Source organism: Lepidochelys kempii, chromosome 21 (genome assembly GCF_965140285.1).
Source record: "Lepidochelys kempii isolate rLepKem1 chromosome 21, rLepKem1.hap1, whole genome shotgun sequence".
Classification (NCBI taxonomy): domain Eukaryota; kingdom Metazoa; phylum Chordata; order Testudines; family Cheloniidae; genus Lepidochelys; species Lepidochelys kempii.
In genome coordinates, this window is record NC_136400.1 from 13,742,393 (window position 1) to 13,769,492 (window position 27,100).

General features: G+C 56.5%; 1 protein-coding gene across 4 annotated transcripts in view; it reads right to left on the reverse strand.

Annotated features, from left to right (window-relative positions):
• Positions 1–27,100, reverse strand: part of CACNA1S (calcium voltage-gated channel subunit alpha1 S) — a 91,502-nt gene that overhangs the window by 16,427 nt on the left and 47,975 nt on the right. For all 4 annotated transcript variants that reach the window (XM_078849777.1, XM_078849776.1, XM_073320165.2 and 1 more), the window contains exons 24-37: positions 25,574–25,720; positions 25,140–25,341; positions 21,073–21,231; positions 20,375–20,485; positions 19,011–19,094; positions 10,302–10,430; positions 9,597–9,662; positions 8,999–9,090; positions 7,263–7,422; positions 5,855–5,982; positions 4,235–4,331; positions 2,798–2,900; positions 1,730–1,831; positions 1,450–1,574 (exon numbers count right to left, since the gene is read on the reverse strand). In XM_078849777.1, the coding sequence (XP_078705903.1) occupies positions 1,450–1,574; positions 1,730–1,831; positions 2,798–2,900; positions 4,235–4,331; positions 5,855–5,982; positions 7,263–7,422; positions 8,999–9,090; positions 9,597–9,662; positions 10,302–10,430; positions 19,011–19,094; positions 20,375–20,485; positions 21,073–21,231; positions 25,140–25,341; positions 25,574–25,720 (1,705 nt within the window). The remainder of the gene's footprint in view (positions 1–1,449; positions 1,575–1,729; positions 1,832–2,797; positions 2,901–4,234; positions 4,332–5,854; positions 5,983–7,262; positions 7,423–8,998; positions 9,091–9,596; positions 9,663–10,301; positions 10,431–19,010; positions 19,095–20,374; positions 20,486–21,072; positions 21,232–25,139; positions 25,342–25,573; positions 25,721–27,100) is intronic.

A 27,100-nucleotide genomic window follows, 5' to 3' on the forward strand; every position in this document is an offset into this window, starting at 1 on the left:
TCCCAAAGGGGGGACTCTGGTGCCTGCTGGTTCAGCAGCCTCTCCCCCGGCGCTAGCTCTGTGCACTGGGTGGGAAGGAAAGGGGGACACAGAGAAGTGACTTCACGCAATGGGGCTGGAAGAGGGTAAATGAGCTGAGTCATGGGGCCGGGGGAGGCGGGGGGTCTGTCTAGGGCATCGGCATCTCTGCCCCTCCTGCAGGGCCATGGGGGCTGGCACATCTCACCTTGCACATGTGGGAACTGGATTTGACACCCAGGGACCGATGTTCCTACACCCCAGGGGGAGGCCAGGGGAGCCCTGAGACATGGCTGCATTCCAGGTTGGACAAGAGAAATACCCGCATCTCTCCAGGGGAGGAGTCCTCTGTGCTCGGGACATGCCCCCCAGGACCTCTGACACAGGGAGCCTGGACTCCAGTTGAAACTCCTGTGTGGGGCTGTTCGTTCCATCAGCCAGAAGGGGGGCAGGGAGTGACATGAGCCTCAGACCTTCCCCTTGTCCCTGCCTCTTTGTCCCCATTTCATGGGTGGGGAAACCAAGGCAGACAGGAGGGAAGTGACTTGCCCAAGGCTACACAATGAGTCAGTGGCAGAGTGGGGAAAGAACCCAGGTGCCTTGCTGCTCTCCACCGTGCTTACTCCTCTAGATCGCGCTGCCTGTAGAGACCGACCCTGGGTCATCGTGGAAGGAGCAGGGCTGCAGGAAGGGTGGTGTGGGGGCACCAGCTCTGAGATTCCATCACGGGAAGCCCTTGAAAGCCCAGAGCTCGGTCCAGGCACCAGTCCAAGCTGTGTGCAGCGGAGACCAACTGCCAGGCCCCGAGGAGGCAGCCACCAAGTTGTCCCTTAGGCTGGGCCAGCCTCCTCCACTTCAGGACTGTTCCTCTTAACGTGGGGTCCCATCCCTTACACACTGAGATCTGTTTGGGCTCTCCTGTCTCATCCACCAGCTCTCCTATGCAGCCCCATTTCCAGTGTTCTAAGGGGCAGAGCTTCCACCCACAGCCCATTCCCCTGTCTCCATGTCCCTTTGTTCAGCTCTGTCCCAGGACTTCCCCTCCGGCCACCCTCGAGAATTCCTCTGCCAGCCTAGTACCGACACCTTCAAATACTTAGGCCTCCTTCCCACCTTGCCCGGCACATAATAACACCACCACCTCGCTCTTGTGGAGCACTTTTCATGAGGCGATCTCAATGTGCTTTACCACTGAGGTCAGTGTCACTATCCCAATTTTACAGCTGGGGAAACTGAGGCACAGAGAGGGGAAATGACTTGCCCAGCGGCGCTGGTGGCAGAGCCCGGGTCTCTCGAGTCCCAGGCCAGTGTTCTATCCAATAGGCAACTCTGCCTCCTGAGCCCTGCCCTGCCTTTGTGCAGCAGGGACAAGCTGGCTGCTTTATCCAGGCAAGAGGAGCAGCTGGGATCCCCAGACCTGTTGGCACTGACCTGGATAGCAATGGCGTTCTTTTTGGGCCGATACCCATAATATTCCTCCTGGCGCTTCATGAACTTCCGGAAGTGCTCCTGGATGAGGAAGGTGGCGTAGAACTTGCCCACGGTCACCTCGTCCTCTGGAGGGGAGAAAGCCAAGTGAGTGTAACACTGCCCAGCGGCTATACCCAGCCCCCCTCCGAGCGGCGTGGGGCGGCGGGCAGAGGGTGCCAGGGAGAAATAAGCCAGGGAGGATGGCAAACACAGTCTCTGGATCACCCATGGGAAGACGCACCTCCAATCGGCGGAATGACCTGGTCCAGGAGTTTCATGCTAGTTCTCTTCCAGATCTTCTTGATAATGGCTCTCAGCTCCTCGTTGGCCTGCTCAAAGTTACCTGTGGGGAGACAAACCACCAATCCATTCGTTCTTCCCCTAGGGAACACCGCTGGCTGGACGGAGAGCTCCATCATGGGGATCCTAAGTTGACTCTCCAGGAGTTTTTAGATCTGCTTTTAAAAGCTGAGCAGACCTTGGAGCTGGCTGGAATTGTAGGCGTGTCCCAGACAGCGGATACGCTGGGAATGTCTGTCGCTGACCGGGGTTGATTCCCAGCGGGAAAGGCAGCGCTTGCATCCCAGGAATCCCGGCACACCAGGTGAATGACAATCCCCAAGGCAAACCCCTCAGGAAGGGGTGGGGGAGGAAAAAAGGGCCTATTAAGCAGAACCTCCCCAAGTTAACGGAAGAGGGACAATTATAAAATAAAGAAGAGAGGCAAGTAAACGAAACTAAACCTTGAACTGAGAACTCAAGGCTAAGCTGAAGCGGGCAAGCTTGACGCTCTGTCTCAGGCCAGCGGGTGGTTGAGAAGGAACCGAGGGCCATTTGCCCGTGCAGCTCTACATACCCGCAGCACGGGGTCCGGGGACGCCGGGAATGCATGCACGGGACGCACGGGCACTGCTACTAAACATCTCCAATCGCAGGTGGGGGGCGCTACTCGAAGAAGAAGGCAGCATTCTGCGGAAGGGTGAAAGGATCCCTGCACAACCCTCCCCTACCGCACAACCGGCGTTGCGAGGCTAAAGTATAATGGGCCAAGTGCCCAGCAGGTGTAAATAGGCTTAACTCCTTTGAAGTCACGTCGTGCTGATTTGCAGCAGCAAAGGATCTGGCCCTAGGTCCCCCATACGAAAGGCACCAGGGTAGCCGATATTACTCACAGCTCATGCTGGTGCTGGGGAGGGACCCCTGCATGGGCGGAGCTAGGGAAGCATTTTGGAGGCAGTCTCTATAGATGCACCAGCCAGCGCCGTGCTGGCAGGGCAGGGCACCAAAGCAGACAGAGCGCGTCCCTCACCTTCCGTCTTGATCTTGAGGGCTGTCCGCACCAGAGCGAAGAGAGTGGCGTTGAAGGTGACGGTTCCGTCGCTGTTCAGAGGCATGTTCATGCACACCAGCCGCTGCGCAACAAACGACAACCGCGTTCACCCCCAGCCCGGAGTGCACTTCCCACGCCCAGGCCCGGCAGCAGACCCCGGCAGGACTGCTCAGGCCAGGCCTCAGGGAGATGCGGTGCCTTGACAATGGCAACACAGTCTGAGAGCCAGGGAACCAGAGAGACCCTCCCGGTCCATCTGTGTCCAGCAGCCCCCTTAGAGAGAGTCCCCCTTATATTCATGACAACGGAGATCCGTCTCTATTGCACGGCACTTGTGCAAAGGACGCTCTCCAGAGCACAGCTCACCAGGCAGCAAAGACTGACCACGGAGGCCTTGGCTGCATGGGAACGGTCAGGTTAAAGGTTACAACTCTACGGACGGGTTGGGTTAAGCAGCAGGCTGCGTATGGCGGGAGTGGCCTCACCAGTGAAGATGTTGAAGGTGAGGGAATTGGGAAGACATCCTTCTATCAGGGATGGGATGGGATCAATGAAATCCATCCAACCACAAAGGCAGCGGGGTGCACTAGAGGATCCACTAGAGAGCCTGTCCAACCCAAAGGATTCCGGGATCAGACCCCATGGCCTCTTGATAACATACAATTTCACCCAATGGTCCAGAATCCACGGCTGGTTTAAAATGGCAAAGCTGCCTTAAGCTCCAACCCAGGAACTGGGTGGCTTTGTTAACGCTTTGATGGCGTGAGTCAGAAACGTCTCCCGTGCTCTGTGGAGAATGAGCGGGTGCAGGAAGAAGTGCCAGATGCCTACGGAACAACAGCCATGCCGTCCACTCTCCCTGCTCCCTCTGCAGCCTCGGCTTTTGGAGAGCTGCCCCCTGCGGGCAACAGGACACGTTCCCCACTGAGGAGTTCGGACTCCCGCCATCAGCTTTCACGCAGCCACAGTGTGACCCACCAAAGCCGAAGAAGGGCCTGGACCCCAACCCCAGACCCAAACACGGGGACACTAGAGCTGAGCGGTGCAGCTTGGACCCATCTCTAGCTGAGATTTGTGTCTGACCAAGAGCTTCGGAGTGTTCTCAGTGGTGGGGTTCTCCGCCTTGTATTGGACTGACTGTACCATGGGAGATTATCATTCAGGAAACCTGAAGTGTGTCAGCCTCTGCCCGTTTAAATTGTCTCGCTCCCCCAAAAAGCCTCCTTCTCCATTAAACCCTTGATATCAGATCATGAGGATACTCAAAACCAACTCTGGATTTCTCCCCAGCTCCTTTCAGTGGGAGCTGGGGAACCCAGAGGCTGCAGGGGGTGCTGGAGGGAGGGGTTGGGACGGGGAGGTGAGCCATCCGGCATGTTAATAATGGAACCTTTCCCTTTGCAAAGGGCTTATTACCTTGCAAGCCACGCGGTGCGGACAGAACTTCCCAAAGCCCAGGGGAGGCTGGATGCGTCTCAGCAGGGTCACCACATCCAGATGTTTGATTCTTCCCCTGCAGGAGTCAAGAGACAGCTGTGGTAGAATTGCAAATGCTGGGGGTGGGGGTGGGGTTAATTGGCTTGCGGGGGCAGAAGCGCTGGATCTCTGGCTCAGCCACTGACTGCCTGTGTGACCTTGGGGAAGTCACTTAGGCCCAGATTTTAACGGTATCAGACGCTGCTACGCTGAGTGATGCAACACCGAACTGATCCAGGTGTCAAAGTCTCGTTTCCAAAGGGATATAGGTGCTGGCAATGGGATTTTTGGCTCTTCAGTGCCTAAATCTCTTTTGAAAATGAACCTTAGGCTCCTAAATCAGTGAGGCATTAAAAACTCAGTGCAGCAGTGCCAAAAGCCTTGAAAAATCTGGGCTTTACGTCTGTTTGTACTTCAGTTTCTCCATCTCCAACATGGACACTTCCCTGCTGCACAGACTGTTGCGAGGGTAAATTCATTAATGTAGGCGAGGCCCCCAGGCACTACAGAGATGGGGGGCACAGAAGTATGTAGGTAGGCAGATAATTTTGAAACCGATGGGATTTCATATTGCAGGCCATTCTAGAATGACACTACAGTGCTGACATATTATGTCACTGGGGACTGGATGCTTCAGGGGACAGGAAAGCTCCCAGGTCTAGAATCCAGCTGGGGGTAGTTTGGGGGCCTGCGTTAAATGAGTTGCTGTTTCTCAGGCCAGTTCTTAAAAGGTCTCAGAAAGCCACCACTATAATTAGCACCTTGGATGATCATCTCAGCCGGGCTTTAGAGCCATAGACCAAAAGAGCCCCCTGTGCTCATCCAGTCTGACCTCCTTGTAGGTTACGTAATATATAGCAGGTATATTTTTGGTGTTGGGACATTGTCTGGCAGGGAGGGAGAACAGCTGGGTGAAAAGATGAGCCAGCAACCTGATCTGCTTAACAACTGGGTCAGCAGTCCAACCAGGTGATCATCTGGGTCAGCAACCTGATCAGGTAAACAACGGAGTTAGCAAACTAATCTCCGCTAAGCAGGAAAGTGTTTATACACTATATAACAAATAACTTTGTAACAGTGTATTCAAGGCGAGCACCTGAACCTGGGGGTGCGCTTGGATTTAGCCCTGTTGGGCCCTGTTTCGGCGGACTGATCGCTCACTGAAGCAGTGAAGAAATGACATTCTTCTTCAAGCTCAAGGCTCTGCCTGTGAACAAGTGCGTTCTGGGTAGCAGGGAACAGAACCGGTCAATGCTCCTGTACAACACAGGCCAGAGAACTTGCCCCGAATAATTCCTTTTGAACTAATGCACATCTTGAAAAACATACAGGTTTGATTTAAAAGTTGCCAGCACTGGAGAGTCTGTCATAGCCCTTGGTATTGACGCTACCCATGCTATGGCGGAGCTGTGGATAAATAGGGGACTTCAGGCCCACAGGCTGCCAATCCAGCACCTTCCAGCTGTGCTAACTTCTTTCTTAGCCTTTTAAGGAAATAATCCGCAGGCCTCCCTGGCTGCCACTCAGACCCAGGCCAGCCATAGACCAGCGCTCACTCACTTGGCTTCCGGGTCATATTCTGCCCAGATTCTTTTGAATTCGTCCAGGTGGTGCGGACCCAGGATGGACCAGTCCCGCGTGAGGTAGTCAAAGTTGTCCATGATGACGGCGACAAAGAGGTTGATAATCTGGCAAGAGATAAGCATATGTGAAGGGGACCAGATGCGGAGCCAGATCCTCAGCTAGTGCAAAGCAGCTCCCATTGAAGTCTGCTGAGTGTCTGTCCCACAAAGCCCTGGAGAGGGAAGGACATGGGGTCTCCAAATGTGAAGGGCTTATATAAGATGACAGCAGGGCACTGGGCCGCGCACTATCTTCCCTGTGCTCTAAACTGCCACCGGTTGGTCTCCTCTGACAAATTACACACTTAGTACAAAATTCCCCTCTCCAGCCTGCCTGCTAGATCTCAACTCCGATATCCTGGCTCAGACATTCTCTGTCTTCGCCCTGGGGGACCCATCATGCAGGGACCAGGCCTGCCCTGTGGATTCAGGAACATTTTGTCCTTACAGCAGTACGCGATGGGCAGCCAATCCAAGCTGGAGAGCGTTTCCCAGCCTGTCTAGCGCAACTACTGCATGGAGAATACACGAGAGGGTCGTTTTTATGTGCCTCGCTCTCACCAGAGCAAGACCCAACCCAGGAGCCATGTGCCCCACAGGATCCCAGGCTGAAAAAAGAGGGGGAAAAGAGGCAGTGGATGGATCCCCTCACGCAGGGACTGAGAGAGGGCCAGGCAGAGAAGGTTTCCTGAAGCCAGCAGAGTCTGCTGCTATCGTCAGGCAGGGAACAGACCATAGCGCCCTGGAAATATTTCATACCCAGCTGGTAAAACCTATGACAACCACAGGCGAGTCCTGCCCTCGCCCCCGCAAGACGAATACTGACATTTGTCCTCAATCCGCATGGCAGCCCGTTCATTTCAACCCCTCCTGCGTGACTGTGGGTGGCTCAGTGGCTTGACAGCATTGCCATGGGTTGCCCCCTGGGAGACCAGAGTCCAGGAGCCATGAGCAGGGCTCTCTGGCTTGCTGGAGCTCAAGTTTACCATGGGGTGGGCTCTGGAGGGTGGAGGACTTCACCTCCTGGTGACTGAGTTCTGGAGCAGCACTGGGGTTTTTCTTCCCAGCCTTCCTTCTGCCACTGGCGAATGAAGCGTGCTGTGCCCTCAGCCTCGCAGAAAGGGGGACGGCAGCTGCACAATGCAGAACACGCTGAACCCTTCGGACCCTGTCTGGACTGCTCTGGGGCTGCCCAGGACCTGGGGTGCCACGGGAGAGCTCATGGGAGAAAGCCTTGGCATTAGCTCTCTGGTTGGTCCCCGGCCTCCACTTTCACCCTTCTCCCGTCCAGGACAATGAAGGGGCCGGGAGCTGAACACAAGGGGATCCGGAATCAGGGACCGTACCAGGAAGGCGCAGAGCATGTAGAAGCTGATGAAGTAGAAGTAGGCGAAGCCCGTGCCACAGGTGTACTCCTCCCCTGGGGCGTAGTCAGACTCGGGGTCACACAGTTTCCCATAGCTGCAGGCCAGCAGGATCTCCTGCCAGGCCTCGCCTGTCGCACACCTAGGGAGAAAGGGAGAATGCCACCTAGGCTCTGCAGGGAAGGGCTGCCCTGCCCAGGAAGTATGGGATGAGATTTGCAGGAAGGGAGCAGGATCTAGTGGTTACAGCAGGGGCCGAGAATCAATATTATTGGGTTCTAGTCCCAGCGGTGGGCGGGCAGGGGACTAGGCGTCAGGACTCCTGGGTGCTAGCCCCCACTTGGGGAGGGGAGTACAATGCAGCAGTTAAAACAGGGTACTGACTCAGGACTCCTGGGTCCAATCCCTGGATTTGGGAAGAGAGTGAAGTCTAGCAGTTAGAACAGAAGAGTGGCAGTCAGGGCTCCTATTCCCGGCCCTGCCACTGGCTCTCCATGCAACAGTAGAAGTCACGTCCCCATCTGTGAAATGGGCACAGTGATAACTCACAAAGGGGAGGGGGTTTTACAAGCGATGTTTATCAAACACCCCTGAGATGGTTGGACTGAAAAAAACCAGAGACCATATTTGTTATTCTTATCCCTTCTTAGCACTGGTAAGAAACCAGTTTCCTTCCAATGGGGAATGCTGACACTTCCTTTTATACCAATTCCAGAGGGGAAAAAATCCACATTTTGAAATTTACAGCGGAATGGAAATTCAAAAGTATTTCATTTCTGAAACATCAAATGTTAGCGCACCATTTAATTTCCACAATGTGGAAACATGAAGCATAGAAACATAGCCTAAGCTTAGGAGGAATTAAACATGTTTAAAGTTTTGATTTGAATCGTTTGGAAACGTTGCCATCAGGACTGCTGTTGAAATCAACGCGGTCCCACAAAGCTTTTCAATTTCAGCCCAACAGCGTCTTTGGGTGGTGGAAAACTCAAGCTTGGCCTTGCATTCAGCACCAAGCCCAGCTGACCTGAGAGTCAGGCACCACTGATGGGCTGCGGGGCTGCGGGCACCCCCAACAGGGCTCATGTGTCTTCTTGGGGAAGTTCTGGGGAGCCCAGTGTGGGCCCCAAGGCACACGCAGGCCACAACCTGACCCCACGGTGTATTTTCCCTGCAACCTGTTGCAACCGTAACCGGCTGGTCAGCGAGCCATGCTTCCCCCTCTGTGCCCGGTCCCCAGCCGCGAGGACGAGCCTGTGCCAGCTGCCAGCTGAGGGACTTACACCCAGATCCTCAAAGGTATTTCGATGCCACTGATTTCAGGGGCCTAAATATCTTTGAGGCTCTGGATCGTGGCCCTGCAGAACAAGCTAGCGCAGCTCCATGTTCAGCTCTGGAGGTGCCGGGTTCAACGCCTGGGGATGGCCAGGATGACAGTGCCATGATGGGTACACCTCACTGTTGCTTCCGTGTATGGAGACCCAGGTCCTTGTGTTGCACTTGGACTTGTGCATTGTGATCCGGTGCAACCTCTTGGCACACACGAGGGGCCCTTTCCTGACCTGTGGGAGTGAGGGGCTAGCCTGGGGTCTTTGCTCCTCAGGGAGTCAGGCTGGCTTCCCCCAGCAGTGGCTCCCGGCTGGCTGTACCAGGCACACCGAGGGGGTGGAATGGAAAGGGATGCGGTGGGATGAGGAAGGGGCGGGGCCTGCACAGACCTGAAGAGCAGCAGCACGGCTTGTGGGAAAGTCTGGAAGTTGTTGTTCCGGTTGATTTCGGTTCCATCCACCAGGGCGATTTTCCCAAACATCTGTGAACGACATGCTCAGATCCCAGCTGCCCTGGCAGAGGAACCCCCACTGCCACAGGCATCTGTGGCTACCCTCCACCCCACGCGCCCACTCCTGGCCTCACCACTGCTCCCGATGGCTCCTTTCCAGCCAACAGCCCGGAACCACAGGGAAAGGGCTGGCCTGGCAGGATGACCTTGTGGACTGGGTACAGCGCGGGGAGTCAGGGGTCCGGGGTGTGTTCCCAGTTCTGCCACCGATTGGCTGTGTGAAGCAGAGGGAGTTTGACAGCTCCGTGCCTCAGTTTCCCCATCAGATAACAGTGACCTCCCCCTGGCAGGGAGGCTGCTGGGGCTTGATTCACTAGTGACTGCAGAGCACTCTGAGACCCCCGCCCCCGACGGAAAGGCAGCAGGGTTGTATCCGTTGTGCGGCAGGAGCTCCTGAGGGGTGACCCCTGCTCCCTGGATCCTGACTCTCCCACACCCCGCCAGCCGGGGCCCCAGCACTGTCCCTACCTCCTTACCTGCATCCCGATCACAGCGTAGATGAAGAACAGCATCACGATCAGCAACGCCACGTAGGGCAGGGCCTGTGAGACAAAGGGTCCAGGGCTTATGTGGGAGTGGAGCTGAGAGGGAGCGGCCTATCCCCGCTGTGGATCCCACCTGCTTTAGGGGTAGGAATTCTCCGGGCCGGAGCTACCAAGCTCTGGTGCCAGCCAGGGGTCCAGCAGGGCAGCTGGCAAGAGAGTGAGGCTGTCTGCTGCTGGAAGCTGCCATTAAAAACACCCGGTCTCCAGCGTTCCTGCAGCTGTCGCTCACTCCACAGCCTGCTGCACAGGGAGCTCCCTGCCCCAGCAGCTGGGACAAGCACTGGGGGGGGGGGGGGCAGGGAGAAAGGGACATGCACAGTCTCCGCACAAACAGGTGCCCACGACTGAGGTGCTGGAGAGCACCCCCAGGGTCCCTCCAGTCCTGAAGCTCCTGCCCAAGGGAGCTGGCAATCTTACTGGTCTGGGGAATATGGGGTCAACTGAGGCTCTGAGACATGCTGACACCAGTATGAATGAGCATCTGGGAAGCCCTTCTTGGCTCCTCCTGAACTCCCGGATGCTTGGGTAACCTACATGTCAAGTGTGTGCCAGCTAGTGACCGGTCCATATCGAGGTTAACAGCCTGCTGCGTCTACGGGCTAATGGAGCTCTTGCTGGGGATTGGTCCACACGCACCTGGAAGGACTTGATGAAGGTCCAGAGCAGGGTCCTGACTCCTTCCCCCCGGCTCAACAGCTTCACCAACCTCATCACCCGGAAAAGTCGGAAGAAGGTGATGGAGACGCGGGAATTGTCTGTAGAATCCTGCAGGCAAAGCAGGCCCCTTAGCCGCTCAGTAGGAACAGAAGCCCCAGGGAGGGGAGGGCGGGAACAGGCCCAGGAGACCTGCTGGGCTCTTCGGGGCTGCCTGGCCACGGGGAGGAGCCACCGCTGTGCAGGACTGGTGGCGTTTCCCCCACTGTTCACCGCTGCAGCCCAGGTATATCTCGGATCTGCAGCCCCGCTCAGGGCTCTCCTGCAGCTTGGGTGTTCTGTGTGGTGGAGTAAGCCCACGCGCTGGGCCGGCTGCATGCTCTAGTGAGGGTCGAGGGGTGCTACCAAATCAGTACATGCCAGCGAGGAGGATCCAGAAGAGAGGCTCCCTCCCCCATGCTCAGCTCCACCAGCAAGGGTTACATGATGGGCTCCGGTCCCCCCTGCTTAACCTGGGGCTCTGGTTCCCACCACCCTAGGCCTGAGAGCCACCTGGCTGCAGCAGGTCTATGGCAGGGGGCAAAGGGTTGGAGCTCGCTGTGAACATTCGGTTTGGGGCCATGGAGCAGGGGTTGACCGGGGTGGGGTGGGAGGAAGGGAGGGAAGGAATAGGGTGGGTTAGGGTGGGGGAGACCTTCAAAAGACGATATTGCGGCCCCCAGTCCCTGTGAGTCCCTCCCTGTCTGGAGGGAAGCGGGGATCGGAGCCCTCCCAAGGGGGACGGGCAGCAAAGGAGACTGTCCGGAGAGAAAAGCTCTTGGCAAGGGTGGGAACTCTCCGCTCCGCAACAGCGGCCACAGACACACAAGTGACAGTGCGACACCTGCTTGAGTAGCCAAACGCTGCTTGGCGGGTGCATCCCTGGGCCTGGGACCTGCAGTAATAACACCTCCTAGCTCTTCTCGTCAGCAGGTCTCAAAGCAGTTCACAGATCACAGTCTTCACACCCGCCGCGTGGTAGGGCAGGGCTAGGTTCCGACGGGCATCTGAGGCCCAGCATGACTTGCCCCAGGGAGCCTGGGGCAGGGAACTGAAGCTGGACCTTCTGTCTCCTAAGCTGGAACCCTAACCCCGTCTTCCCTGTAGCTCACACGCTGCCTTCCCCACCAGGAGCCCCAGGTGTCTGCATCTTATCGAAGGCTCCCAATAACTTTTGGAACAAGCTGAGCAAACGCTCCATAGTGCTGATCAGCCAGGATCACAGCTTGTGGGGCAAATCCCTCCCCCGCTTTGTCTTGTCTCACTGCACCATGTCTTGTTCGGTAGCGTTCGCTGGGGAGGAGCCAGGAGCCGCGGTGGCTGGCACACTGACTCACAGGGCGGTGTGGGGCAGAGGGGGGATCAGAGACCTGACCTGCCTGTATGTACAGCTCCTTGGATTCAGCTGAGGGGATGTGCCAGGCACAAGATCGGATGATCATAACACAAGGTTCCACTCCCCACAAGGCAGCTGTGGCCTAATGCTTGATGGGAGGAGTCAGGAGTCCTGGATTCTAATCCTGACTCCACCAGCAACTTGCTGGATGACCTTGGGCCAGTCACTGACCCTCTCCCTGCCTCAGTTTCCCCAGCTGCCCAATGGGGATAGCAACATTTGGTTACCAGGCCTTAACACCTCAATGGTTTGGTACCAGAGGCAGCTGTCCAGCAAAAACAGCAGGGTCATCTCCAGCTGCCCCTCTTGATAGCCCAGGGGCTGGCTCGCTATGGGGGGACCTCTGCAAAGGAGAGAGTGGGTTCATCCAGGGGGCTCAGTGAAGTGTCCCTAATTCTGCTCTCCAAAGCGTTCCTAGTCTGAAAAATCAGCCTGTCGTTGTCCCTGCCCCAGCTCCATCTCGGCCCCAAATCACATCCCAGCCTCCATCGTCCCACGCCTAGTGCAACTGCCCTCTCTGGCCTCCTGAGGCTGCCTCTCCTCACACTCCCGCATGCTGCTGCCCACCCCAGCAGTATCAGCACCAGCAGCAAAAGCTCTGCCAGGTCTCTGGGCACCACCCTCTGCTTTAAAACGCCCCCACTTGCTCCAGCCGAACTGATGGCGTTTGTTTCGCTCTGTTGGCTCAGACAACCCGCCCGGGGACCTGCGGTGGGAGGAGTGCCCCGCCGGCCCCAACCTAGCCCAGCCCCCAACCTGCCGCAGGGCCGGGGCGCCCAAACCCGGCCCGGACCCAGCCATGGCCAGGGCGCCCCTACCCCAGCCCCGACCCAGCCGCGGCCCAGACCTGCCAGGGCTGTGGCATCGCCCCCACCCGAATCCTCTGCCCCAGCCCTAAATCCCTCATCCCCAGCCCCACCCCAGAGCCCGCACTCCCAGCTGGAGCCCTCACACCCCTTCACCCCAGCCCTCTGCCCCAGCCCTGAGCCCCTTCCCATGCTCCGAACCCCTCAACCCCACCCCCACCGCATGGATTTTGTTAAGTGCACCAATATGAAGGTGATGTGTCACACCTCCCTTCCATATTGGTGCACATAACAAAATTCATTGTTATGTGCTTCTGGGACTCGTGACTTTTGTCCATCACCAGGAGATCAGTTACCACCGAAACCAGCACAGGCTCTGTACCATACACAGCTGAACAGGGATTGAGGGAACCCAGAGCCCAAGGCCATGTCAGGCCAGGAGGGAAACTAACCTTCCGCAGAGAATGGAAGTGTCGAGAAACGTATCCCTGCAATTGCACCAAATCACATTGTAAGAAGCTGTGTGCACACAGCTGGGGGGAGAGACCTTAGAATCAGAGAATATCAGGGTTCGAAGGGACCTCAGGAGGACATCTAGTCCAACCCCCTGCTCAAAGCAGGACCAATCCCCAACCTTTACAAAATAACGTTGCATTAGATGATACAATGAGCAGGTAGAGTACCAGTCCTGTCTGTACAACAGCCGGATGCAACCTTAGTTAGATGGCTCTGTCTCTAGCTGAGTTTTGCTGTATTTCATGGATGAAGGATGGACGGATAGAAGAAAAGTGCAATATGGATGGATGGGTCAGTGCGGGGATAGGGAGGGGTGGATGGATAGAACAACAGTGCAATATGGATGGATGGGTCAGTGGGGGGATAGGGAGGGGTGGATGGATAAATAGATGGATGGAGATCACATTTCAGTGTGAGGTGAGAAGATCTCCTAGAGGTTGGGTGTGTTTCGCTCCCAAACCATTGGTGTTTTTAGCTCCTACCCCCACTCCGAATGGGAGAGTCACCCTGTGCATTTGCAGAGCAGCCCCCTGGATTCACACCATGCAATCCAGGCAAACACAGCAGCTGAGTGCAGCAGAGAAACAACTAGGAGAAGAAAAATAAAGAGACCCACTGCAAGCACATGCAGCTGATATTTACAATGCCATTACAGCCTCCGCTTAGGCAGTACAGTCCGCCACTGGAAGCAAGAAACGTCTGTCGAGAGAACAAGAGTGTCAGCAAGAGAAACTGTCAGAGAGGCAGGAAACAAAAGAGAGACAGAAGGAGAAAGACAGAAAGGCGGCTGGAGGGAAGAGCAAGCTGGGAAGCAGAGAGAGGAAGAGACACAGAAAGAAGACAGGGTAGGATGGCCCAAAAACTAACACACAGAATAAGGCAGATCTGAATCCAGGCTCATCCCCAGGGCAGGTTGAAGGAAATATCAAGCTGGGTAAGACTGGAAGAGAAATGTTCGGACTTGGGAACCTAAAGATAGGCACTAGGGGAAACATCTGCAAAAGTACCAGAGCAACTTAAAGGCCGAAGCCCCTAGCGACGTTCAATGAGACACCAGCCCTGTCTACACTAGAAAGTTGTTCCACTTGAACTATTCCGGGGTAGTTAGAGCAATACAACCTGCCCCAGTGTGGACGCAGTTATACTGGTGTAGAAGGTGCTTTATACAGGGATAGCTATTCCCATATGGGAACGGGAATACCAGTATATTGCAGCTTTATATGGGCACTGGTATACCTACATATTGGTAAAAAATTCATGCCTCTAGCCAACATACACAACAGTTACATTTTCAAGTGTAGAGCAGGTCTTACGCTACGAGGTGTCTAAGCCACTTTTGAAAATAAGACTTAAGCTCCTAAGTCACTTAGGGTTCATCTTCCCTACCAAGTTAATGCAGGCTCTTTCTCAGGTGTTGCCCTGAGCCCGGCTCGCGTCCACACACAAAACCTTCTCGCCCAAGTGTACTGAATTTGTTAATTCCTAGAGTGTAGCTATTCCTAGAGCCCAGCATGGATACAAAATTTGTATCCACATCCGATCCACAAAAATGGTGCATGGATAGAAAGCAGATATCCGCAGATCTAACTATTCCATTCCCTGGCTAGGGCGCTCCATTTGGGTGCAATTCTCCCCTATGCTGGGAATACAGCTACAAGGCATATGCACCACTTACATCGTCACACCAGGCCTAAGTGGTGTCTAGCCCTTGTGCTGGCCCTGTGTGCAGGAGTGAATTTCACTCGTAAGGCCTTACCCCCAGTGCAGTGATGTCAACGAGTGTATTTTGATTGACTTAGTGGGCTTGGGATCACGGTCACAGGGCATGATCCAGCAACGGTGCTTTATTTTTAGTCCCATTGAAGTCAATGGGACTGCTTGCATGTGCTTAAATGTTTTGCTGGATCAGGGCCTGAGTGACTTAGGAAAGGGCTTCAAATAGCAAGGCCTTCTCCGCCCCATCTTGCATGAGTCAATGGCCAGCAGAAACAGGAGAGAGAAAGGAAGGAGAGAGAAAGCAAGAGAGGACAGACTTTGCAAACCAGCGTTAAAATTTTTCTGGGAGAAAACAACCACCAGGAATGGCTTTGTTATTGGCGAACTTTCCCCTTGCCCCAGAACACGAGGGCGGCCCATCCCAGTGGCACCGCTGGGACGCACTTGGCACAGTTTTGTGAGAGTGCGGTCTCCCTAAAACACGGCGCTCCCGGGCTCTGTGCGCTTGGGCAGGAAGCAGCATTCCAGAGCCAGAGGCAGTGCTAGACCATTGGACTAAGCAGGAACATTTCAAGGAGCCCCCACACGGCACATACTAAAAAAGCCAATAGGGAGCCCTGTCATAAATATAAAGGGAAGGGTAAACACCTTTAAATCCCTCCTGGCCAGAGGAAAAACCCTTTCACCTGTAAAGGATTAAGAAGCTAGGACAACCTCGTTGCACCTGACCAAAATGACCAATGAGGAGACAAGATACTTTCAAAGCTGGAGTGGGGGAGAAACAAAGGTTCTTTCTGTCTGTGTGTTGTTGGTTTTTTTTTTTTTTTTTTGCTGGGAACAGGAAAGGAATGGAGTCTTAGAACTTAGTAAGTAATCTAGCTAGATATGCGTTAGATTCTGTTTTGTTTAAATGGCTGATAAAATAAGCTATGCTGAATGGAATGGATATTCCTGTTTTTGTGTCTTTTTGTAACTTAAGGTTTTGCCTAGAGGGACTCTCTATGTTTTGAATCTGATTACCCTGTAAGGTATTTACCATCTTGATTTTACAGAGGTGATTCTTTTACTTTTTCTTCAATTAAAATTCTTCTTTTAAGAACCTGATTGCTTTTTCATTGTTCTTAAGATCCAAGGGTTTGGGTCTGTGTTCACCTGCAACATGCAAATTGGCGAGGATTTTTATCAAGCCTTCCTCAGGAAAAGGGGTGTAGGGTTTGGGGAGGATTTTGGGGGGAAAGACGTTTCCAAGCGGGCTCTTTCCCTGTTATATATTTGTTAGATGCTTGGTGGTGGCAGCAATAAAATCCAAGGGCAAAAGGTAAAACAGTTTGTACCTTTGGGAAGTTTTAACCTAATCTGGTAAAAATAAGCTTAGGGGGTTTTCATGCAGGTCCCCACATCTGTACCCTAGAGTTCAGAGAGGGGAAGGAACCTTGACATGGTGGCAGAGCGGTGGGATTAACTTGAAATCATTTTGAGATCAATTTGAGATTTTTTGAACAAGAAGCACAGATTTTAAAAAGGACATTTTTTTCCCCTTTGGGCTCCTGGAAAGCAGGTTTTCAGCTGAAAGCAGTTAGAGCTTTTTTTGTCTCTGCTTGGTTCTGCTTTTTTTGTCTCTGCTTGGTTCTGTAACCAAGGTACAACACAAATTGGAGTTAACCGGACTGGAGGCAGCGAAAGAGGCAGAAAAAGCCCTAGAGGCTGCCCCCAGGAGAGCTATGGAGGCAAAGGACAAAGAAATGGAGGCAGCGAAAGAGGCAGAAAAAAACCCACACAGACAGAGAAACTTTGTTTCTCGCCCCCTCCAGCTTTGAAAATATCTTGTCTCCTCATTGGTCATTTTGGTAAGGTGCCAGCGAGGTTATCGTAGCTTCTTAACCCTTTACAGGTGAAAGGGTTTTCCCTCTGGCCAAGAGGGATTTTAAATGTGTTTACCCTTCCCTTTATATTTATGACAAGCCCCCATCAGCTGCTTGGAGCCCTAAGCAATTGCTCAAGCAATGCTTCATGCCAGCACTGTCCAGAGCAGACAAGGCTACAGACTCCAGGTGAGACAGGTGCAAACACATACCCTGATGGGCAATGACTCAGAAACTCCAGCTGCCAATGGCGGGCAGAGAGGAATACTTACCAAGTGGGGTTGATGTTCTCCAGCTACATGCCCAGCTTCACTGAGCCTAGTTCCCCCCAACCAAAATCTCCAGCACGGTCCCTAGAACTCAGTTCTCCTCTTGGTCCCTTAGCTCCTGGTGGCCAGAGAGAAGATCTCCCCTCACCCCTGGATCTTCAATTGTGGCCATGAGGGGGGCTGTCAAGGTGCGCGCATGGGAGCGATGTCAAGGGGAAAACGAGGAGGGGGGATCTTGGGGTGGCCAAGTGAACCCTCTGGAAAGAGACCAAAAAACAGCCCTGATGTCTCTTGTTGGAGGAGGGGACGTGGGGTGATTTGGGCAACATGCCCAACCCGTTAGTGTTTCTCAATACCCACTGAATGCAAAGCTCTTTCCAGGGGGAGCCCAGAGCTCCAGTAACTCCCTTCCCAAGCAACAATGGGATCTGAAGCCCAGGTGCCCTCGCAGCTGAGTACTGCTGGGAAGGACACAGCAGCCCAGGAAGTGTTTCAAGGCCCCACTCAATGGCAGCTCAGTGACTGGGGAAAGGGGCTGGCAGCTGCTGCTCTGCCTGGAACTCCTGACAGGAGCTGGCAACTGCCCAAATTAGCAGGCATTTGAGGACCTCTGCAAGCTCCCTAATGGGTTTCTCCTTCGTGCTGGCTAGGAATGGTGAAAAAACAGAGGGGCTGCCACGGTGCTGGTCACTAAAGCCATCTCTGTCCGGGGCGGCAGTCCTGCTCAGGGGGGCTTTTGGTTTCCGTTAGCTGGTGGTGACATGGGAATGGAGCCAATGACCCAATACCCGGTCAGGGGCAGCTCCGAGGAGTCCTGTTCCCTGGAGTTCGGCACCTCGCTCACTGAGGAGACAGCCAGTGCGGTCGCCCCAGGAGAATGGAGCCAGCCAGAGCGCTCCTCTGGGCTGCAGAGATGGCAATCCACCTTGCGGGACCGGTGTGCACTGGGGCTGGGAAGCTGTGCCCGAGAACAGGAGAGGATGACACTTCATCTCCTCCGGGCCGGACCTCCTTGCCGATGGTTCACTCTCAGATGCGGGGGAATGGCTAAGTGCTACTCTGGGACACAGCACAGAGAGCAGGGACACGCTGCAGTGACTACTGGATGGGCCTTTTTATTAGTGAGGACGTGTCAACCCCACTGAAGTGCTCACTTCTCAAGCTACTTCTACAACTACAGCTGGGTTCACGGTACGCACCGCACACCCGATGTGTTTCCGTGCCACGTGCCAGCAACCGGGCCCACAGCTCCCAGCAATGCTTCGTGCAGTTCCAGCACGCCTCTTGGACAATGCTCCTGTATGCAGGCTGCCCGGTACACACACACTGCAGCGTACACGTGTGGTATCATGTAGGCGGTATATCCCGAATATACGCCGGTGTATATTGGATATACAGGCACACATATACAGAGTAGGCACCGGGTATATGTGGCAATCATCATACACGATGACACACTCCAAGCACACCCAGCAAGTCACTGAAATGACGCCTGACCCGCACAAAGCGCAGGGCAGAAACTTCTTATAGGGACCATGAGGCAAGGGGAACTCTTTCAGCCATCTCTATGGTGATCTCAGGAAAGTGAGCTGATTGCTAGCCATCTGGGCATGTGGTTAAAGAACATGGGCAGGGCACGGCGGGGGTGCAGCCTCTGGGGAGCACTGGCATATGTCACTACGGAGTCAGCTTGAGGTTCTGGTTCTGTCCCAGGACAAGGGCAGTTTCCACAGGGTACCTCTGCAGGCAGATTCAGGAGGAGGGGTGGGGTGAGGGCCACTGAGGCTGGGAGGAGGGGGCGCGTCCACCGGGGCTATGTAATGGCTGAGGAGAGAGCCTGTCAGCACCAGCTCTTAAACAGAGAGAAGAAGGTTAACCCACATGCCCAAGCCCCTGCCCCAGTCTCCTCCTGCCCAGCCCAGGTCGCTCCACCAGGTGCCCCGCGCAGTCCTGCAGGAACCCAGGCCTCCCACGTGACAGTGGGATGCTGGCAGCCTGCCAAGGTCGTCACTGCCGTGACATCAGCATCCTGCCCATGCTCTCGGACACTTTCCCGCCCCCCCCCCCCCCCCCACTGCGGCACTTACATCGATCTCGCTCAGGATGACGTCAATGATGCTCCCGATGACGATGAGGAAATCAAAGACGTTCCAGGGGTCACCGAAATAGCCCTGAGATTGGAGAGAGCAATCACGGGGGGACGACAGGGGGGCAGAACAGGGGGAAAGAAAAGGAAGGAGCTGAGGGTCAGGCAGGGGAGATTCCTCTTGGGGGGTTATCAACTCCCTGCGGCGGAGACTTGCCATTCCTGAGCGAGGCGCGCTTTGTCCCTTGCAAACAGCTGACCCACTCACCGCGCCAGAGGGAGGGTCTCCATTTGCCCACATAAAATACAGCCAGCGGGGGGAGGCTGCCCCCCATGCCCCGAGATGGAGAGAGCACTGCGGAGCTTGGATTCAGATCGCCCTTCCTATGGATACCGTGCCGAGCACGGTGCTATGTAGGGGTTTGACCCTGAGCTAATTCCATGTCCACTCTTATCCGCTGGCATGGCAGAACCCAGCACCCACTTAGCTCCTGGGGTCAGACCTTCCCAGCTGATTGGTGCCGATGCTTATTCTGGGCACATTGACGGGGACCACGGAGGTGAGCGGCCGTCTCTCAGTGGGCATCGGGGACACACCTGCAGGGCAGGGCAGAGGGGGGCTCTGCCTCGCCTCTCACCTGGCTCAGTGGCTGCGGTGGCGGGAGGCTCAGGGGCTCTCACAGGGCCGCTCACACTTAAGCCTGGTTTGATGGGGGGTCAGAAGAGCTCCAGGGAGGGCCACTAGCCTCCCACCCCCATTGGAGAGACACCCAGGACAGGGAGAGCAGCGGGGTTTGGGCGGGGGTGTTGGGCGAGCAGGTAGCTGGAGGAAGGGCTCCCCCTTGTGGCCTGCACTGGCCCTGCTCCTCCCCTCAGGAGCTGCCAGGTCCTCAGCCCCAGGCTCCGAGGGGATTGTGTTCCCGGGACGCTGCGTGGGGAGGAAATGCCATGCCCACCGCTTGGGGTAAGCCCCTGCCCTCCTCCAGAGTCACACCCCCGGGACCCTATCCAGACTCGCACCCTCACCCAAGTCCGGAATCGGGGCCTGCAGCAGAGCCAGCCTCCAGGCAACCCAACGAGCAGCAGGCTGCTGACGGATACCGCGCCCGGGAGATGGGAAGAGCCAGCGGACAGGCTCCTAAGCCCAGCGGCAGTAGCCCAGTGGCTACTCAAAGCATTTGCCCACGGCTGTGACAGCTCCTGCCTTGTCTCACCCCAGGTAACTCGGTTCTGACCCTTGGGATCTGACTCCTGGCTACCAACTCCTGCTCCAACCACTGGGCACGGCTGCCCACATCCCGGTCACGTTATGCACCCCCACCCCTCTCCAGACTCATGCCCCCCAGACTTTCACCTCACACTCACCTTGGCTTTAAAGGCCAGGAGCTTGAGGAACATCTCCACGGTGAAGAGGATGGTGAAGACCACGTTCAAGTTGTCCGAAATGTAGTTCATCTCAGCTGACTGATTGTAGTGCTGGGGAGCCAGGAAGAGGCACAGGTTAGCTCACTGGGCTATGGGGAGCAGGTATGGGGCTGGGGTCTCAGATTCTGGACCAGATGCGAGAGCCTGGGACCGACATACAAACCTAGAGCTCTGTCAGGGTAGGAATGTGAGCAGAAGTTGTGATGCTTTCCCCCATTCCACAAACAGCTCTGCCAATGCGTCTAAGTCCTGCCCCATAGCCCCCTCCCTGTTCCAGCCCTGGGTCCTGCCCCACAGCTCCATAGATGTTCCTGATTCCTGATCCGCAGCCCCGGGCGTCCCCACACCCATGCACAGCTGTGCCACGGTCCCTCCCGCCTCACCTACAGCACCCCCGGCTTTTCCATAGGAGGGGCCTCCCTGGAGCAGTGTTGCTGAACTGCATGACGTATCCCAAGCCAAGATCCAAACCCAGATATCCAAGGGCACCAGACCAGTGGCAAAGCCTGAGTCTCACTTTGATGGCTTGCTAGCCTGCTGCCAAGAGCCGGGTGGTCTCGGACACCCCCCCGCCCCGTGGACAGCGGATCAAAGGTTCCCACCCTACAGCGAGGGTGTTCGCTTTGCTCCATCCTCACCTGCATGCCCAGGCAGATGGTGTTCAGCATGATCAGGAAGAACATGAGGTACTCGAAGTAGGAAGAGGTCACCACATACCAGATCTGGTACTGATAGGGGTTCTTAGGGATGTAGCGTCTCAGCGGGCGGGCTTTCAGCGCATACTGGACACACTGTCGCTGCGGGCGAGAGGAGGGAAACGGTCGAGCGTTGACGCCCGTGAAGCAGAGGTGGTACTGTGGGCAATCACGAAACACTCCCAGCTGTAAAAACCTCCAGCCCCGCTCCCAGCCCCTCCTCGCTGCCGAGCCAGGCCAGACCAGATTTCGCTCATTGCGCAGGAAATCCTGTGATTTTGAGCATTCCCCCCCCGAGTTCTGAAAACAAAAAAAATTTGAAAGTTCCCGTGAAACGCAAGTTTCGTTTTGGGACCCATCGAAACGTTTTGCTCTGAGAAAACAGGAATGTTTCCCGCCGCCGTCGAGCTTCGTGGGCTTCAATCGCTAGTTTGTTTCAAAATGAAAAATCAAACCCCCAAAGATTCCATTCAGAAAATGGCTGAATGGCTGACGTGAGCACAACCCTGCATTGCGGGAGTGGGGTTCTAAATGATATTTCATCAAAATGGACACGTTTTCAACATCAGCATTTTCCATAGGACAGTTGTTGTGCTGAAACATTTCTGCCCCTCTCTGACTCCAGGCTGCCCTGGTGCACGGTTACCAGCAATCGCTTCGGCGTTCTGCTCTTGGCCCCTTCTGGCCCAGGTCACCTGTTCTTGTACATTGGGCCATGAGACCCATAACAACCCCGGGTGCTCAGGACCTGGGACCCACGCATCTGTCTGAGAAGCTGGACCACAAGTCCTTAGGGCCATTTGTGATCATGGAACCACTTGCCCCGGTAACCTTTTGATTGCAGCTGCCAGAATCCCTCAAGTTCCACCCGTTGTTCCACATCTCCCTCCTGAAACCTTTCACCGAGAATCCCTTCCCACACCACACTACTCCTCCCCCTCCGCCAATAACTGGGCAGGGCCAAGAGGAATGCATGGGCCAGCAGATTCGAGACTCCCGTCGAGTCCAGGGACGACTCCAACAGCTGAGTGATGGGGAGGGATGTGGCCTAGAAGAACATTTGCGGGAATCCCTGGAATACGTCCATGTCCTGGACCTCCTGTGGGTTCCCCAAGAAACCCGGCCCAAGGGCTCCAGGGAGGCGACCCTAAAAGAAGCGGGGTGCTGTCAGGGATCAGACCAGCTAGGACCCGCGGCTGGCCTGCTCCCTGACTAACTTCGCTGCAAAGCAATCAGTGAGCCTAGCTGCATAGCTTGGAACTGACAGAGAGGTCACAGCCCCTGACGGGTCTAAGCCCGGCCCCCACCGCAGGTCAGGGGCTGTTGGGCAGGTACCAGGCCCACAGCAGCACTTGCTCTTGTTCCACTCCCTGCTCCCCTCCAGCTTCATATTTCTGGCTTCGATCCCCAGCTCTGCCTGTGGCTGACAATGCCAGTTTACCCTTCGACTCTGGCATTTGGCTTCTGACTCTCGGCTCCTTTCCTGGACTTTGCCCTCCCCAGACCCAGCTCTAACTGGTAGGACGAACTCTCGCTGCCACCACTAGGCCTGACCGCCCGCGGCCCCGTCGGTGGCAGTTGCTTACAGGTGGCTGTCACAAGCCAATGTCTCTGCTGAGTCCATGATTTCAGTGTTTAGCAAAGCGATGAGTTGAAGCTCCCAGGTTTGTCTGTGGAAGGTGCGGTGCAGGTTTCCTCAGGACGAGGACAGAGAGGTCTGAGACGCAGGGTTTGCTTTGTGAGAGGGGCTCGCCTGCAGGTCTCTGGCTGTTTCAGTCTTGGCTCGGTGCAAGTTCATTCAAGAGCGAAGTGACTGTCTGGTTTCGCCCGCAGTCCATGTAGGAAGCCTGAGCCCCTTGCAGGAATGGGCCATATAGGGCCATATTCTAGCTTTCCTTGCGGGGGCGGGGGGGAGAGGGCACAGGGGGCAGCGTGAATCCCGCATGACAGTCGTGGCGGGGACTAGCACCATCAGGAAAGCCGGATGTCCCTCATGGGGTGTGGCTGGGGCCCAGCTGCAAGGCCACCGTGCAATGGTGGGAGCATTTTCTGCACCTTTTTAAAGGGAGCAGCAAGTCCCACTCCCGAGGGGGCTCCCCAGCCCACCGCCACCCCTTGTTGGCAGGCCACCGCCAGTCACTGACTTGTAGGGTGACCAGATCGCAAGAGTAAAATATCAGGACACATGGTGGGGACACACCGGGGAGGAGGGTGCACAGCCCTAGGAAGCTGCGAGAGAGGTGCACATCCTTGGCTCCGGCCCCCTCTGCAAGCTGCAGGTCGGGGGCGCATGGCCCCCGCCACAAGAGATGGTCACAGGGCTGGTGCATGGGGTAGGGTGCAGGAGGGGGATTCGGGGTGCTGACACTGGGAGGGAGTTTGGATGTGGGAGGGGGCTCAGGGCTGGGGCAGGAGTGTGGGCTCCGGGCGGCACCTACCAGAGGCGGCTCCCCACAAGTGACAATATCTCCCTCTGGCTCCTAGGCAAAGGCGCGGCTAGGTGGCTCTCTGAACTGCCTCGCCCAGAGGTGCCACCCCAGCAGCTCCTATTGGCCGCAGTTCCCAGCCAATGGGAGCTGCAGAGCCGGCGCTCATGGCCGGGGCAGTGCGAAGAGCCCCCCTGGCCGTCCCTGCACCTAGGACCCAGAGGGAGATGTTACCACTAGCCGTCTGGGTAGGGAGCCTGCCAGCTCTGCACCAACCAGAGGCCTGGCAGCCCTACAATACTGGGACAAATGGGGTCCCGATCATACATCAGTCGGGACGCGGGACAGAGAGTTAAATATCGGGACAGTCCCGGTTTTATCAGAACGTCTGGTCACCCCACTGTCTTGGGGCAGGCCCCCACTGCAGCCCAAAGGGGCGATACTGTGCCGCTCCCACATAGCCAATACACTAGTGTGGTGGGGCAGCTGCCCCACACAGGGAGGAAGGGTTAAAGCAGGCCAGAGGGAGCCTGCCCAGAACCCGTCCATTAGAGGAGGGCTCACTAAGCGAGCCAATCGGGAGTTGGCTTGATGCAGTGGCCAATCAGGGCCAGCAGGGGCCATATATAAAGGGCTGCTCAAGAGAGCAGAGGGCAGTCTCTCCCTGGCCTGCTAGGGAGAAGGACTGGCTGCCTAGGAGCACCGTGGCTAGAGCAGTGCTGGGCAGCGTAGCAGAGCAGAAGGAGCTTCTGGCTGACCGCGGCCAGACTGAGGCCCTGGAGGAATGGCAAACAAGGTGTGAGGGCTACCCCTCACTTGCCCTGAGGGAAGTGGCCCACACCGACTACAGTTTGCCCCTGGACCAAGGGACTAGACTGGTGACTGCAGCAGGCCACTGAGGCGAGTGGCTGGGCTATAGACTGCCAGTCCCCCCGAAAGTGGGGGGAGACAGCGGACAGGGGCCCAGCCAGCGGGCTGTGCCCAGAAGAGGACGCTGTGGTCTGAGGAAGTGACACAGGTCACAGAGTGCAGCAAAGCGGGAGTAACGGCGAGCGAGACACCACCGGAGGAGGCCGCCTCTTAGAAGGACTTGAGGTAATTCCAGAACGGCCAGCAGGAGGCGCCACGGTGGTGAGTCTCACTCCATCACAGCTAGTCAGTGGCTGGTGCAGCCCAGCTTAGGGGAACCATCCTGGGCTCCTGGCCTGGTGGCCAAGCCTGGATGTGTCAATGCAGGTGTCCGAGAGCAAACGGAGAGAGGCACAGAAGAACTGGGGATCTCATCTTTCACCTCTGCAGCTTGGATGCACCCTCATGCCTGGGCTCCCGGCCTCACCTGCCTGGGGTCCCCTGCACCTCGGCCTTGCCTAGCTCACACCCAGCTTGGGCTCTTGTCCGGCTGGCACTCATCCCGCACGCTCAGCCACGTATGGGCCCTGGCACCTAGCTCTGGTACAACTGGCTCCTTGCCCCCAGAGCCTGGGCATCCCTGGAACCTGGGGATACCCAGGTCATGGGGGTTGGGGTGGGAGGAGATTGGGGCCTCAGGGGGAGGTTCCGTGGGGGGGATTCCATGGGGAGTACCTGGTTCTTGTCCAGCTCGCAGTTCTTGTACTCGCTCTCGCCCTGCTCCTGGAAGGTGACGATGACGAAGCCGACGAAGATGTTCATCATGAAGAAGGCGATGAGGATGATGTAGATGATGAAGAAGATGGCGATCTCCACCCGGTAGTTGTAGATGGGGCCCATGTCCTCAGTGTGGGTGTCGATGGCCTTGTACAGCAGCCTGTGGGGAGCAGCAGAGAGCACGGGGTGGGGCCTCCATCCAGGCGAGCTAAGGCAGAGCGGTCAGGACATCCCAGACAGCTGCAGCCCCTTCGACTGCACTGACCCCTCTCTCCACCATCGGGAAAAGTCCCCTCACGTGGCATTCCCCAGCTGGGCAGCAGCGCCAGAGGGGCGCTGGGATCTCCCCCGTGCAGCCCCCATGCTGCGCGCTCCCCCCGTGGTGGACTCACTGCGGCCAGCCCTCGAAGGTGGAGACGGTGAAGAGCGACATCATGGCTGAGAGGACGTTGTCGAAGTGGAAGTCGTTGTGTACCCACTCGCGTGGGCGCAGCTCTAGCTGTGTGGGGCTGCCGTCCACGTACAGGATGAAGTAGCCTCTGGAACGGGAGCCGACGCCACATTTACAGACAAGGGGTGAGCGAGAGGGGAACTGGGCCCAGAAATGCTCCAGTCCCCTTGCCCATGACACACACACACGCCCACCTGCTGAAGACTCCCTACTGCTCAGAGCACGGTGCTATCTCACCAAATCAACCTAGGGAACTCACAGCTGCAGGAGGCCAGAGGCCAGTGCGGGTGGCCACAAGTGCCATGGCCGAGTATGCGAGTGCTGACAATAACAGGAATCAGCACTCATGCAATCAGGGTGTGCTGAGGAAGGATCACCTGCAGACGCCAGGGCTACAACACCTCTACGACCCGCCCAGCATCCTCACCAAGATCCACCCTTGGTGCCTCTCCCCGGAATACCTGGGATTAGTTGGCAAATCCCATCACATGCTCCTGCCATTCAGGATGAGCTCTGCCCTTCCCCAGCCAAGGAGACTCGTGCCCCAGGGCAGCACCGTCCCAGCCCCCTATACACCCAGACACATACTCCACCCGCCAAGGTGCCCAAAAGGGGACCAGCAAAGGTGACAAACACCTGGGGGCATGGGTGGCATGTGACTCCACCGTTGGGGGAGGCTGCGTGCACCCAGACTGTGGCCCCGCCCCTGCCCCACTCGTCCCCCTCCCCACCCACGCCTCTTCGCCCCCTCCCCTGGGGTCCCCCTGCCTGCCCGCCGGCTTCTGGCAGCTCACCCCTCACGCGTGCACGTGTCTCTTCACCCCCTCCCGCGAGGCTCCCCTGCAAGTGGACTGGGGACAGGAAGAGGCAGAGCCTCGAGGGAAGAGGATGAGCGGGAGCTCGGGGTGGAGTGCGGGCAGGGCCATGGCTGGGGCACCCACCCTTTCGGCGGCGGTGCATTCCAAAGGTGGTGGGCCGGCTGTTTGGGGAGGTTTAGCCCCCTCTAGCCTCTTATACCCAGCACCCATGCCTGGGGGCTGCCATCTTCTGCTCCTGCTTTTGAGGATGAGTGAAGAAGACCTGAAAGAGCTTTTTCAGGTCGTTCCATAAACCACAAGACAGGTCCAAGCTTAGAGCTACCAACTTTCCACTCACACAAAACCGAACAGCCCTGCCCTGCCCTGGCCCCTGCTCACTCCCTCTGTCACTCGCTCTCCCCATCCTCACTCTCTCGCTCATTTCACCAGGCTGGGGCAGGGGTGCAAGAGGGGGTGAGGGCTCCAGCTGGGGATGCGGGTTCTGGGGTGGGGCCAGAAATGAGGGGTTTGAGGTGCAGGAGGGGCTCCGGGCTGGGGGATGGAGCCGAGGGGTTCAGAGTATGGGAGGGGGTTGCGGGCTGAGACTGGGGGGCAGGAGAGGGTATTGGCTCTGGGTTGGGGGTGTGTGTTCTGGGGTGGGGCCAGAAATG